Source organism: Pogonomyrmex barbatus, unplaced genomic scaffold, assembly GCF_055798465.1.
Source record: "Pogonomyrmex barbatus isolate J1 unplaced genomic scaffold, ASM5579846v1 scaffold1, whole genome shotgun sequence".
NCBI lineage: Eukaryota > Metazoa > Arthropoda > Insecta > Hymenoptera > Formicidae > Pogonomyrmex > Pogonomyrmex barbatus.
In genome coordinates, this window is record NW_028297098.1 from 1,431,857 (window position 1) to 1,446,814 (window position 14,958).

Consider the following 14,958-nt stretch of genomic DNA (forward strand, 5'->3'; position numbering starts at 1 on the left):
GGGGGGAGGGTATATGGATTTACGGAAGAGAGAGAAAGAGAGAGAGAGAGAGAGAGAGAGAGAGAGATGTTTGTCGTGGGGGGGTGATAGTCTCTCGCACACTTCGGCCGAGACGAATTCGAGTGATTATGAGCGTGACAACGAACGGAAACGCAGCTGCTATGTCGAAACGAGATTCTTGTATTTTCAAGCGTCGCGCAAGCCAAGCCGCACACGCACGAAGCGAGAAGGCGAGAGGTGTGTCTTCGCTCCTCCGTCGCGTTCTCGTGTCTTCTTCGGATTTTGCAAAGCACACAGATAGCCAGCGGTACTACACAGAAAGACAGAGTGCACTTTCTCGGCCGAGAAGCAGCGGGGAACGGGCAGCGACAGAGCGGACAGCGGTGGGCAGCTCGTAAGACGCGCGGCTGGCGAGGGTGGTTTACATAGGGTGAATATATATATATATATATATATATATATATATATATATATATATATATATATATATCATTGGCAGAGCAGCGGCAGGGGAGGACAAGCGAGCTCTCTACTCCTACACGCATTGCATCCCAATTGTTATTCCGTTAGCCCTCGCGCGATAGTGGTGTCTAGGTGTGTTTTCCATTTCCCACCTGTACTTTCGTTATCTAAGGTAAGGCGAATGCACCTCGGGTACATAGTTAATATTACAGTGTGCGATTTGCAACAAAGCGACAGAGAAGGGACGCCCAATCACGTGCGCTCGTTTTCACAGGATCGTGCACACCGTCTAGCGATCAAAAGCGTTTCACAAGATAGTGCGTGGAAAACAGGCGTTTGCGGTCGTCCATCGGGTCACGGAAGGATAGGAAGACCAGGGCGGAAGGATCTAGGAGACGTAGATGATACAACAAACAGTACACGAGAGGAAGTTAGATCGAGAAGATAGATAGCTAGATAGATAGATAGAGAGAGAGAGAGAGAGGAAGAAAATACAATATATATAAAATACATATAAAGAGACGGAGAGAGGAAGGGTTTAACCACGAGTATACGATCGTATTCGGAGTCGGACGCGCGACATTGGATTTTTTGACAACTGATCCCTGTACATTCCACGTCGCTTCCACGTCGAATACCGCGCTGTCGATCGACAATCATTGGAAATCATCGGGGCCTCTACGTCCGCGAGTTGACGCCATGCTGGCGCAAAAAGGTGGCTCGCAATTACACCGAGCCGGGCGTTTTCTTTGTTATCTATGTATATATTCGTTGGCCTCTAGATTGTATATATCACACACATGATTATGTACAGGTACTTTCTCATCGCTAGGCGGGTGCCGATGGTGAATGTATAGAAGCATAGCCTATTGCTGCGGGTATATGTAAAATGTATAATGCGGCGGAAAAAGTAAAAGCTGAATGTTTGTAATAAACCAACGAGCCAATCAGCGTACAGCTCCTTCGTCCAATTAACCTCGTCAGCCCCGTTCCAGGTCCTCGCGAGACACCGACAGAACGGCAGTCGATCGGTTCAGCCAACAATAAGTTCGTCCAATTCTCGCGCGACATTATAAATTATTGCTCTTTGGTTGTTACTCTCGGAGAAAAATGCTCGATCTAATTGAGATATGCGAATATTTTGAGGCGAAAATTGTGGAAATCGACAATTTTTGAAAAATTTCCGCTAATATTTCTAGTCGTGCTTGTGAAATCTTAAAGTATTATTTTCTATTTTTATTTATGTTAAAATGTTCCTTGAGGAATTAATCGGTAATTATTGTTGGACGTACTAATTATGTTAATCGTTAGGCTTGGCAAAGAAAAAGTCGAGAGAATCGACTTCCTTCTATCGAGTCTCGCGGAAAACCGGATGGGAAATCGAGGCTGATTCGTGGTGCGAATCGAGTGGACGTGAGCTCGCGCGTTCACCAGGGCGGGTTACCTTAAAAATAAGGTCGCTTTTGCTGAAACCGGACTTCTTTTTAGTCATATTGTCAGAACTTAGGCGCCCCCTCCGCTCAGTGCGTTTTTTTTGTAGGTTCTGCAATATCTAGAAACAAAAGAAAGCGGGACATAGCCAGACGTAGTAAGAAGAGAGCACGTTAATAGAAATTCTGCAGAGGTCAATAGAAATTTCACAGAGATAGGAGGACGTAGAAATAGTGTCAGAAAGAGCGTAAGAAAGAACGGGAAACAGAGATAGAAAGAAACGGAGCGAAAGTAACAGTGAGGAGGTCGGGAGAGAAACGTCGGTATAGTTAATACAGTAGGTGGTTTTATATATATATTAATCGACAGTTTGCAAGATGGTGGTTCAGTGGCGAAAAGTAAGACAGAAGTAGTAGATTGGGAGATTGTCGGGCAGATAACAGGATCAATTTTCTTTTTCTCATCTCTCGTCAGAAATTTCCGTGTGCGGTACAGATGGCCACGTCAACGAACGTGCTGAAAGGCAATCCCAACCCTAAAGTATCGTCCTTTCGCTATAATATGCGAAGTACACTCGATCGCGACGTCCGCCAGCAGATGCGCAAATGTAATAATAATAATAATAATCGACGTCACTGTGCACTCTTAACGATGACACCCCATTGAAACAGGCCGTACGCACGATCGCATGTGGATCACGTTAATTTATCCATTTAACGGTGAAATAAATTCAAAGAAAAAAAAAAAAAAAATAGAGAAAGGCGATATACATATATATGTACATATAAATATAAGGTGTTAGTACCTCTCATTTTCCATCCTCCCTCCTGAACGCTAGTACTGGCACATACACAAGCACATAAACAGAGTAAATAATTAACATCAGGTGTTGGTATATCGATGTCGGTGCGAACTCTCGCCTCGCTCGCGAGTGTCGGACCACTCAGTAGTCTGGATACCAAAACGATCGGACGATCGCGTGAGTGATGAGAGATCGGTAAAGTGTGAGTGGGAGCGCAAGTAAAAAAGAACGATTTCGGTGATGTGAGCGAGTGTGTGCACGCGAAAATATAATCGGCAAGGGGCACGGCATGATAACGAAGAGTAACAATCCGATGATCCGTGAATTAGATAATTAGTAATCAACAAGCCATTCGTTAGTAGTCAAAGCTATCGAATTAGCAGTCGCGCGCCAAGCGTAAAGCCGCAGTTCCTTTTCAAGCTTGGATAAAGCTCGATGAATTAATTAGCGGATATACATATACATATATATATATATATATATATATATATATATATATATATATATATACATGTATGTATATGTGGTATCGTGGTGAATTTACGGATTGAGTAAAAAAACCGCGCGATTAACTTGCAAAGCCGTGTATTTTGATTTTGAGCGTAGGTTCATTGAAATAATTCATTGAATGTAATTGACTTCGTGACACTGTCGATATTATCTTTCATGCAAATTCGACGGCATTGTTTCGAATTAAAATAGCGAAATAGCTTTTAATTGAGATGTATATCGAGGAGAACTTGATACTTTTCTACATAAGAGAAATTGCATATTTTGTTTTGAACACATTTTAATTTAATGGAATCGAAAAAGGGCGTTATCGAAGAAATGCTAAAACAGAAGAAGAAAGGTGCACATTAATTTATGCTTGAGGAAACAAAAGTCATTTCAGGTGTCGGTGATACATAATAAACATTGCCTCAGCCTCGATTCATGAGATATCGGATGAGAAAGAGACAGAAAGAGAGAGAGAGAGAGATACAGAGAAAAAAGAGAGAGAGAGAGAGAGAGAGAGAGAGAGAAAGAAGGAAAGAGAGAGAGAGAAAAATCTGCAAATGTGATAACTGTGGAAATATAAAAATTCTGCTCTTCCCAGGGCAATGTGCGCGCTTCGCTGCTCTGCTGAAAGAAACAAAATCTGTGACGAGGTAAACATATGCAAAGGAGAACCCTCCCATCTTTCTGAAAAATTCCATGCAAAAGTCACGAAGAAACTTTATGAGAAATTGTTATCAAAAATTTTTTTCTAAGAGATCGTCGCGTATAGGTGAAAGAACATCGTACACTGCTCGCATCACATCAATGAGATATTACAAGTACACAGGTAAACATTGGCACAGGGACACTTTTGCCTTAATCGCGTTCTTACGGCACTTCCTTGTTGCGTTTCGCTACGTCTGCGCATACATCTCGATAATTATGCGCGTCTCGAGAAACGCGCGATTCGCGTCACGCCAAGTACGCGTCGTGAAAATCATACGCGGACGTACACAATCGCGCGTTTCTGCATGACGGTTATGATTTATCGTCTCTTAATGTGCGTACACACGCGAGTACGTTTTAATTTGCACGCTGAATGCAACCAGCCCCCCCGACTATTATCGCCGCGGTTCGCTACTGTGCGGCTGTTAACTCTAATGTGCGTGCTCACAAAGGCACTCGTGTTTGTTATCTGATTTAATTACGATGTAAAGGGAAACTGGATGTACGTGCCACGGCCGAGAAGTTCTTGCATCCGTTACAAAGAGCAGTGCGTTTTGCTGTTACTTTTTTTTTTAATTAATTAATTAATTAATTGAAGATTGAGCATAGAAGTGGGACCTTTAAAACGCTCTTGTTGCTTTATTATATTTAAGATTGGAGATACACGCACGAATGAATGAAAAAAAAATCGTCTGTCTTGCTGAAATATTTGGTAATATAATTGCCACCATTTTATAGTTACATCATCGTTTAAAATGGAATAGAATTAATTCAAAGCAAATCGCACGATAAAAAATTAATATTAAATAAGTAAAATGAAGAGAAATAGGGAAATTTGCGATTATAAATTTGGTATGTTTTATCAATTCTTTTTTGTTTTCTTTTATGTATTTTTGAACATGATTTCCTGTTTTGTGCATTGCTCATGTTTTATATTATGCTGTGAAAAATTTTACATAACTAAACTAAAAATCGGGAACATTATGAATTCAATTAATTGAAACTTAAGATAAAGTATCGATAAAACTCTTCTGTACTTTTTTTTTATACTCAATGTTCTATTTTAAGATGGATGACGAGGATAATCAGGTTAATTTTACACTCTTCTACATCGACGATAATCTTCATTTAAATCTGTCACTTTGGCATGACAAATTTTATTTTGGGAAGCACTGATAAGAGAAGAAATGGAAAAACAAGAATCGTCTCTTTCCACAGATCTAATCTACGATTAATCGACTGTTCTCTCCTTATTTCCTGTCTCCCTTCGCGAAAAACGAATGACAGCACATTACGACGTACATATGTGGGTGTGTGTGTGTGTGTATAAATATATCGATGGTATATGTATACACATACACGCACACGTATTCCGGAAAATGTTGCGCTTTCTGGGAGCCAACGCGCAAGAAGCATCTCTCTTGTGGAAAATTTTCCTCTCGTTGCACAATCGAATCGAGACGAGACTGCGTCATTGGCGATTCGCCGTGCGATCGCACAGAGGAGCAGCAATTCTCAAGACAAGCGGAGACGTGAAAGACGCGAAAGAGAGGAAACGTCATATCCGTTACATATATATATATATCGGGTAGCGAGATGGGTTAAAAGATTGCACGCTGTCTCGCTCCTGCCACGGAGGGGGGAGGCAGGGCAGTTATCATCTAACGACCGTCTACGTTGGGGATGAGAAATGCCACGCTGGAAAATATCGCCGGTAATATTATAATATTATAAACGTGCTCCTGAGAGAAAAGAGAGAGAGAGAGAGAAAGAGAGAGAGAAAGAGAAAGAGAGAACAAACGAACAAAAATATGATGATATACGGATACATACGTGGGCAGAGGAAAGTACCGACGACGTCTGCGTAATTGTACTCTCCGTCCTGGCGGAAGTAAAATGTCAAAATAAAACAAAAAGGAACGAAATCGGAATCGCTTCCTCCTCGTTAAATCAGGCATATCTAGACAACACGAAACAACAGGCAATCAGAACGGAACGCGAATGGGAAGGGACGAAATAATCGACTGGGGCGCTGGATTGCTCGCTAGAAGTTTATCACATGGGAAGGAAAGAGAGGGAGAGGAGTAAATCGTCGGGGGGGGATAAATAAAACTGGGAACACACACTGAACACGGGCACATCGCCAAGAATTTTGGACAAATAGGGTTAATTAACACCTAACACTCACAGGCAGACCTACGGTTAGACCAACCAACTTTCTCGTCTGTTGAGCGGTTCGTGTCGAATATTATCTCGCAGAAATTTTTCATCAGGCTCATTCTTATTGTATTTTCGTGTAAGAACAAGAATATTTTTACCAGAGGATTCCCTTTAATAATCAATCACGTCAATCGATACGATAACATTGAATACCAAACGAATTCTCGACTCCTCATCACTCATCGTAACCCTCATGCGCTACCATTGTCAAAAAATGGTGCATCCGATTAAAAAATGTATATACTATCAATATACAGTTACATGCACACGTATCTAGATTATGCAGAACCGTCGCTGAAAGAACGTCGATAATTGCTATTGACTCATACGGTAATATACATGCGCACCTATGTCGTATCAGGCCAATAAAGTTATACGGCTTATGGGGCCGGCGATAATCGAGAGTCGAGAAATTCGAAATGAGCAGTTTTTTTCAATGGCGATCGGCACGAACGGCGTCGGCCGATTCCTGCGATCGCGCGATCGAATATTCGACACGACCTGTTCACACAATGACTATTCGTAACCAAACTCATGTTAGTACCTAGCAGAAACGGAAACTTTCCAACAAAACCCGACAAAAACAAGATAGCATCTCATACCAAAAAACCGTTCCCAAGAACTTTGGCGAGGAATCAGCTAGTCGGTGAAACATGGATTTCAACAATGTAGTTATAGAAAACATTGTCACTAGGGTATAATACTGCAAGCATCGTCATTCTCCATCGATCAATACATACTGGACTCTTCTCAGCTAATATCGCATCTTCTAATCTGTGATCCATGTCACACGTCGCATCGCCAGGACTACGGGACTAAGGGCAAGACTGATCAAGAGCTTGTTGAAATGTTCTACGCAGTGAAAGCTATTTGATTGTTTGTGAGAGCTACAGCTACATTTATTTTACAACAAAACATATGTTATAACTTTTTCATTAATTTCAATTGGAATAATCGTTGTAGTAATTTTGTTATTTTACGAGAGAATTAATTAATATGTGTAAAATTTTCCGCTTTGCCTGTTCGAATTTGTAGCGTTTCAAATTTCAATAAATTCAACAAAGCCGCGCAACGAAGGAAAGAATTCAATTTTTTCATAATTATTCTGTGGTACATTTTTAACATTTGATCAATAGGCATAGTCTTTTCTTTGCTCGACTGACGATCTACGAGACTCATACGTGAAAAACTCCTCGACAACATTAAAAGCTCTTGATCGGCTCTGCTACAACTCACAAATTGGGTCTAAGTATGTCGGGTGTGTTGTATGTGTAAAGAAAAAGTAAAAAAAAAACAAAAAAAAAAAGGGAAATCATTTCTCGTAACCGGAGACTGTAAGTTACACGACAAGACTATGCACGTTCTCTATGAAACTCAACGAAAACGAGAGATAGATGACCACAAAAACGAAAACGGCAACGGTTATCAGAATAATCGTAATCAATGAGTAATCAACAACGAAAGAAAAATGACAGTAGTGAATAATAATAATAATAATGATCTAGCGTATATAGATATATTTATACGTAGAAACACATTGAGTTTTGTGTTAACGAACGCTTGAATCAAGTAAGGGCAATTGGCCTTGGTTTCAGGGTAACTAGGCAGGCACACCTTGCTGGTTCGGTCTGGTTGGGGCGGTGTCGCCCGACGCTCGTAGTGCCTCTCCGGCTGTTGATAAAGGGGGATCTGCAAACCCATTCGGAAACGTGTTCTCGAAGTACGCCTAGTAGTCGATTTGTATATATTGTTTTCTTTGTACTCGTGTGTATGTTGGAAAATTAAGATACGAGATTCCTGTGTGTGTGTGTGTGTGTGTGTGTGTGTGTGTGTGTGTGTGTGTGTGTGTGTGTGTGGGTGGGTGGGTGGGTGGGTGTGTGTGTGGGTGTGTGTGTGTATGCGTGCTCGTGCGTACGTGTGAGTGTGGCGTGTGGGTGTACAAGTGAAGTTTGAACAATGGTGGAAAATCGTGTGGTACTTGGAAAAGGTAAGGGGATTCGTTACGTTGTCTCATGGCACTTGATTATTTACAGAGATGTAAGTGGGTGAGTGTAAGATAGGATGAGAATATTTTTCAAACTCTTCGCGAGATACGAATCGTACGTAATAATCACAGTCACATTCGTGATATCTTTGTCTTTAGAATATTGTACGTATTCAAGTTCACTCGAATGTAAGGATTTTTTACTCTTTACAAACTCAATGGATCTAAATTACCGGCTTTGTGCTCGCATTGAAATCATCAAACAATGGAGGGATGAACATAATAATTGTGCGTGTATTGTGTGGCGTGTGCGCGCGCGCGCGCGCGCGTGTGTGTGTGTGTGTGTGTGTGTGTGTTATGACAAAAAACCATCCCTTTCGTTATATATTAATGTCGATTGTGTCTAATAATGCGTGAGGACTTGAAATAAAAAAAATGTAAGCGTCATATTCCATATATTTTTTTTAATAAATGAAATATTACATAGAAAACAATATTTATTCTACGCTTACAATCTTTTTATATCAAATCTACACCTTTCTGTATGACAAAGTATATAAAAAAAATGATGGATTAACTAATTAGTATAGATTAAAACAATTTCACTACGAATATTGTGCAGTACAGTCATGTACATTTTATACTCTGTCTATTTTGATTGAAAAAAAATAATCAACTTTGGTCGGATAATTACTTTTAGGAATTAACTATCAACGCGCTTTTTTGGAGCGATATATATAATACCACGCACGAAAATTATTCTTCGCGCTTCGAAAATAAGTGTGACAACAACAGCGATAACAACGAAGAGATGATGAATGAGAAATATTTGGTTAGTTTTATCTCAAATGGATTTATAGTTTCAATTATCCTTTTAGCGTCTGTATGAATAGTGACGCCACAAAGTGATTATTTTCATTGTTGTTGTTGTTGGCACACTTTCGAAGCTCATTAATGTTTTCATCGAAACTTGATCTCGAAGATAGTATGAGGGTTGATTTGATTCCGCGTTGATTGAGAAAACATTTTATTTCCAATTTGGTAGATCTAATAATAGATCTTAAATTCGACGAAAGAGCATACCGATTCTCGATACTATTGTGTTTGTTTAATCGCGTCATGCGTATTCCCATTCGACAAGTGCTAACTAATTTGGCCCAATAATTTCGATATCCGCGCGTGTAACGAATCTGTTGCGCTGAGACCCCAGCTTTCCCTCGTGTTTCACGGTGTTTTTCTTTCTTTTTTTTTTTCTTTTTTCTTTTTCTTAGCGTATATACATCTGGTTTGTACAACAGAACAGAACAGAGAGGAAAAAGCAGAGGGAGGCAGTAGTAACGTTTCAAGGCAAGCGTAACAAGATTTTCAGCGAATGACAGACTGTTCTCTCGATTGGACGAAAAGCCTGATTGATTCGTTGGTCTCTTCGCTGCGCCACGATTTTACGCTAACAAATAACGTAACACAAAAACGTTATCCCACGTAAAACACAATCGGCGAACGTGCGGAAGCACCGGAAGGTAGCAATAATTTCTCAACCCAACCCCCGATTAACCCACGCAAACAATTAATGCACTTGCAGCTCATTCGCCGTATAAATTGACCTGGCGAGATACGCAACATTGTGTACACAAAATAACGGATATTATCCGGATTCATATTCTCATTACTGTAATAGCAATAATATTTAATATTTTATAATAATTTTTCTGTTCTGTGTAAATCTGTGTGAATGCAACAACCAAAACAGAAACCTTGCAGTATATTTTATTCGGATTAAGTCGAATAATTGTGTGAAGAAACAAATAGCGGGGACATAACGGATTTGGAGTAAAATGAAAGAGAGAGAGAGAGAGAGAGAGAGAGAGAGAGAGACGCGAATTTGTGAGGGACATAAAAGCCAGTCAGTTAAGTCTTTATATTTCTTTTTACCTTTTCATGCTCATTCTGTTCTTTCTTTTGTCTTTCGAAATGACTCTCCGATCGATCGAAAGGACGGGCAATATGCTCACACGCGTCGCCTCGATTATCAAGTGGTATGTAGACTTGCGTGGAAGGGCAGGGTTACTTACCCATCGACGAACCGTTGTACCATTATTATTACATCACGTGCACAAAATCGACGATGTGCGTTAAAACGAGAGCAAAAAAAGTAACGAATACGAAGTAAAGAATACGAATAGCGAACAACAACAGTTATCGGTGCATCGGAAACGGCAAATGAAAAATATAATAAAAATGTTGTCGATATACTGTGTCACGAGATTCTCTTTGTATTCTCGAGTTTCACGGTGTATTAGCGATGATTCTGCGAGACACGCAATCGCGTGCACGTGTATTCCTCTTTCCTCTATTTGCTTTTTCGTCACGCTACCTCTCCGCTTGTGTCCGCGAATTGTTTGTTACAGATATTATTATTTGTTCATCGTAGCTATTATCTATTTATGCCCCTCTCGGCGGTGGTGAGATGATCGAGCAAGGGAGAACAGCTGATTCTAATTTATCTGATTCTGATTTATCTGATTTATCATTGTCGCGAGAGAGAAAGATAAATAACGGAGGAATTAGAGAGTTTCTTGTAGAGTGAAAGTATCACAGGAGGTATCACGGAATATATATTGAGTAGAATCGGGGGGGTGGGGGTGGGGATGGGGCTGGGGGGACACTTATTAGATGTTCAGCAACGGAAAGCGAAACAATCTAATCATCTGAGAGCTCAATTCGAAAAGATTCCCCGCAGTGGTGGACTGAGACTTTTGCGACAATGATGAAAAATTAATTTTGTCAACAAGTATATCCTACTTTCGCTGCGTATAACCTAGAAAAACATTTGCACATGTACATTCAATCGATGAACTTTGTTGGTGAAATTTCTTACGGATGATAAGAGAAATACCTTGCACGTAGCAGAATGGTAGTTTAATGAAATGTCAAATTCAGAAAAAAAGATTGGCCGTCGGGCCACCACTGACGTGAGAACTTCGCTGGTAACTCCAGCGAGTTATCTGCGGCTAGATACGGAATATCCAGTGGTAAGGGTACAAAAGTGAGCTGACATTGTTCCCTTTACCTCCTCCGATTTCTCTAGCGACCATACATCAGGCATAGACATAATTATTTAATATCCCGCCTAAATGCGGAAGGCGATTTTTCTGCAATTGACAGATCCAAAAAACTGACAATCGACATTAATTAGCTCTCATTAAGCCTCATTGTCTACGGGAAAAGCAGTAGTTTCGTAGGAGGAAGATCGTTCGTCAGCTTCCTGAATCGTTAAAGGTCACCAAATGCTTCTCTTTTTTTTTCTTTTGTTTTTTTCTTTTCTTTTTTATACGCAAATTATACACGATCTACGATGTATCATATGATTACAAGGAGCAGTGCTGTATAGTAAGTAGCGGAACACTCACATAGACCTCTTCCCATTGCGAGACATACCGCACCAGTCTTGACAAACGTAGTAACCTAACGAGTGACAATAGTTTTGCAAGCCTGAGAATCCTGAGAGCACGTCCAGCATGCAGGATCTGGAAGGACTCGCTGAAGTCCTGAAACTTGCGAATTTCTTTGTTATTACAATATCGAAGTTCCTTCTTCCTGATAAACGAAATGCAATGTTCATAATTATTTAGAAAATTGTAGAAAATTTATGATTTATCAATCATATTTATACGATATACTAATATATAAATATATTTTTATTTTACGCGTAACCTCTTGCTTTTTACTTAATTTTCTTAATTAATTAATTAATTTTATTTATATTAAATTGTATTTATAAATTTCAAATATCAATTATTAATTTTTTATCAATTTTGTAATTAGCATTTGCTAAGAAATTATATAAAAAGAAATCAAAGTTTTTTTTTTTACTTTATTAGAAAAAGATAATAATTCATTAAATTATTTATTTAAACAGTAATTTATCCCGCGAAAAAAAACGCAAGCGGAAAAGCATAAATATAAAAGTGATATTCTAATTATCCGTTAATTGGAAGTTATTTTAACCGGGAGTTACTTACTAACGATTTCCTTCAAAATATACAGCGAGATAATAACTTATAATGTAACAAGAAACGCGCGTAAGGTTGCTTTAAAGAGCTATACGTTGCAGGACGTACTTACTTGATTAAATATGAGGAAAATGTAGTCTAGTGGTATGGAGGAGATGAGGTCGAGAAAGAACCAAGTCCTGAGGTAGTGTTTCGCGATTAATTTCGGATCCAGTATCACCTGTTCGGCATTATCCTGCTGCATGATACCTGGAACGAAAGAATTCTACTTCAGTGTTTTTTTCGCATCACCGGCTTTTCCAAAGCCCGCGAAGCTCAAGCTGCCGGAAAAAAACGTTAATGCTGTTACCTCACGCTCTGGCGACTTGCCATCGATTCGATCAGTTTGTCACGTCGCCATTCTCGATGCATCTCCGCCTATTATGTGTATATAATATGTATATAATTTACAACAACACTGGAATTGAAGAGACGACAAGCGATCGCGCCGAGTCCGTTTGCGACGAGTAAAAAAAAAAAAAATATAATAAAAGTATAACTATTACGGATCTATCACTATTCTGCCAATATTTGAACGGGATTTAATGTGACTCAGAAATTTTTAATCATCGCGAATCGATGCGAAGCGACGTGCGATATAATCACGTACAATGATTTTTCACCGGTCATTGTTCGTGACCCAAATCCGCATTTACGTAACCGACTCAAACGCATTTCAAATTAATTCTCGGGTAATAACGAGATGTCAAGGAGTTAGGAGTGTCCTCCTCCGCGCAAGAATACTGTCATTGTGCATTGTCGGGCAAAGGCGCAAGTAGATGATCCATCTCGCATTGCGTTCTGTTTTCATCAGAGGTTCGCCGGATATCTTTTATCCGAGGACGTGGCAAGAACGAGTCGCGTGAAAAAAAAAAAATTCCAAAGCGACAAACTCCTTTTGAAATTTTAAGAATAAGAAACGAAAAAATTTTTAAGGAAATTTCTACTGATCTTATTTTTGAGATCAGTGAGATCAATTTCCTTTTAAGGTTAAGAAGAAAGAAATTACATTGTGTCATTGACACCGTGATTTGTCGACAGTGTGTACACGAAGTTACCTCAATTATTACGAGGGAATAACGCGAAATGCAACGTCAGGTACAATTTTGCATGTTCGAGATAAGTATGATATAAGTAGCATCTAATGGTATTACATGAAAGTTTCAAAAGACGTTACTAATATCATTAGAGAGAACGGAGTTGTTACGACAACGCAGCTGTTCTTGCGCGCAAATCCTGTTGGTATGAGAGATTAGAGATAGAATTTCTCACTGGCACACGTTTGTGAGTTTAATGCCTTTTATCACGGATCCCAATTAAATGGATTATGGTCGGAATTTATTATAATGTGGAAATAAATAGCGAGATTTTCACAGCAAATTCATCAATCGAGTGACTCACCCGTCCTGAAGTTGACGACGATGTCTATAAGGAATATCGTGTCGGAAAGGCAGTTGAAGGCTATCCACCTAGTGCTTAGGTCGTCATTGAAAAAACTAATGGCGACTGGCAGAATTATCAGATTAGCTACCAGTAGGAGAAGCATGCAGAGGTCCCAATAGAATCTGAAATAATAAAAGAATTGTGATATATTAGAAGAAATCCAATTTAAATTACAATTAATATCATTTGAAACAATCAATATTGTCATTTAAAAAGTAAAATTTAGCTTACAGAAACTTACACGAGAGTGTAATACAGTTTAGGATATCTTTTCACTTAACTTTGTTCATTTTAATTCATACGTGATAGTCGTTCTATATTTTCAATTTTAAACATCTTGAGCCGATGGCGGATTGTAGGGATTCGCTTTGCAATCTCGATTAAAATTTCAAAATCTGATCTCGCCTTTACTATAAATCTCTAAAGCCAAATAAAATCTCCTTTTTTTTTTAAATTTGATATTGTTCTCGATAAATAATCTTTGTATGTATAAAAAGAAAAACGGAACGGTCCATTTTTTAATATTTTTTTATGGTTACTGCAGGATATTTTATTATGTTCTTTTAACATTAATATATTCTTTGTAAAACATGTTATAGCTTTATATTTTATTAACGTATTTTACTTGATTGATAAAAGAATACATGTATATATACATTTGAAATGAGAATAAATAAAATAAATATGATGAAACTTCTAAAGGAAGATACCAAGTTCGTAAGCAGCGCGATAAATAACATGTTTCGAATACTGATTGCCACTATATTATACTATATAGTTGTACGAATTTACATTTTATTACGTCCGCTGGTACACAAGTTTATTTCACGTTTCTGATCCGCCTAACCAGTTATGGAATCATTAGTCTGCAAAGTGGCGCTCGTGAATAAGAATGAGGGTAATTTTTCATCATTTTCGCGGGGAGGTAACGAGAGAGATTTATAGCGCGATGGAAGAAATGGAAGATGGGGCGATTTCTCTCGGGAAGATCAGGTGGAAGTGCAGAACGAACTTTTCCGCTTTGTGCTTTTAAAGAAAAACGGCCGATAGTTTAAAAATTATTTCGACGTTTCATTACTCTCTGGCCGATATTTAACAAAAGTCCGTCCACTTCAATTCGATGGCGATATAAATGCGATAAACAAAAATTAAAAATCCCCGATCCGGGGTAAACGATTAATTCTTGAAACAATAATTTGTCGAATTGGGGTTGTTGGAATGCAAGTCTGATTGAATCAATTACGAATATTAATCTATAATTAATTACGCTTTCAAGCGGAGATTGAAACTGAATCGAAACGAGATCGGATTATTTTCTACCATTCCAATACCGTTGTTAATGTCGAACGTATGATGGTGGG

General features: G+C 39.0%; 1 protein-coding gene across 11 annotated transcripts in view; it reads right to left on the reverse strand.

Moving 5' to 3' along the window:
- Ih (hyperpolarization activated cyclic nucleotide gated potassium channel Ih) overlaps nucleotides 1-14,958 on the reverse strand; it is a 139,898-nt gene that overhangs the window by 19,373 nt on the left and 105,567 nt on the right. For 3 of the 11 annotated variants that reach the window (XM_089078919.1, XM_089079019.1, XM_089079382.1), the window contains 5 exons: nucleotides 13,556-13,719; nucleotides 12,228-12,364; nucleotides 11,513-11,656; nucleotides 7,733-7,807; nucleotides 1,907-2,014 (listed from right to left, as the gene is read on the reverse strand). In XM_089078919.1, the coding sequence (XP_088935045.1) occupies nucleotides 1,907-2,014; nucleotides 7,733-7,807; nucleotides 11,513-11,656; nucleotides 12,228-12,364; nucleotides 13,556-13,719 (628 nt within the window). The remainder of the gene's footprint in view (nucleotides 1-1,906; nucleotides 2,015-7,732; nucleotides 7,808-11,512; nucleotides 11,657-12,227; nucleotides 12,365-13,555; nucleotides 13,720-14,958) is intronic. The other 8 variants (XM_089079068.1, XM_089079102.1, XM_089079249.1 and 5 more) reach the window with 6 other exon arrangements.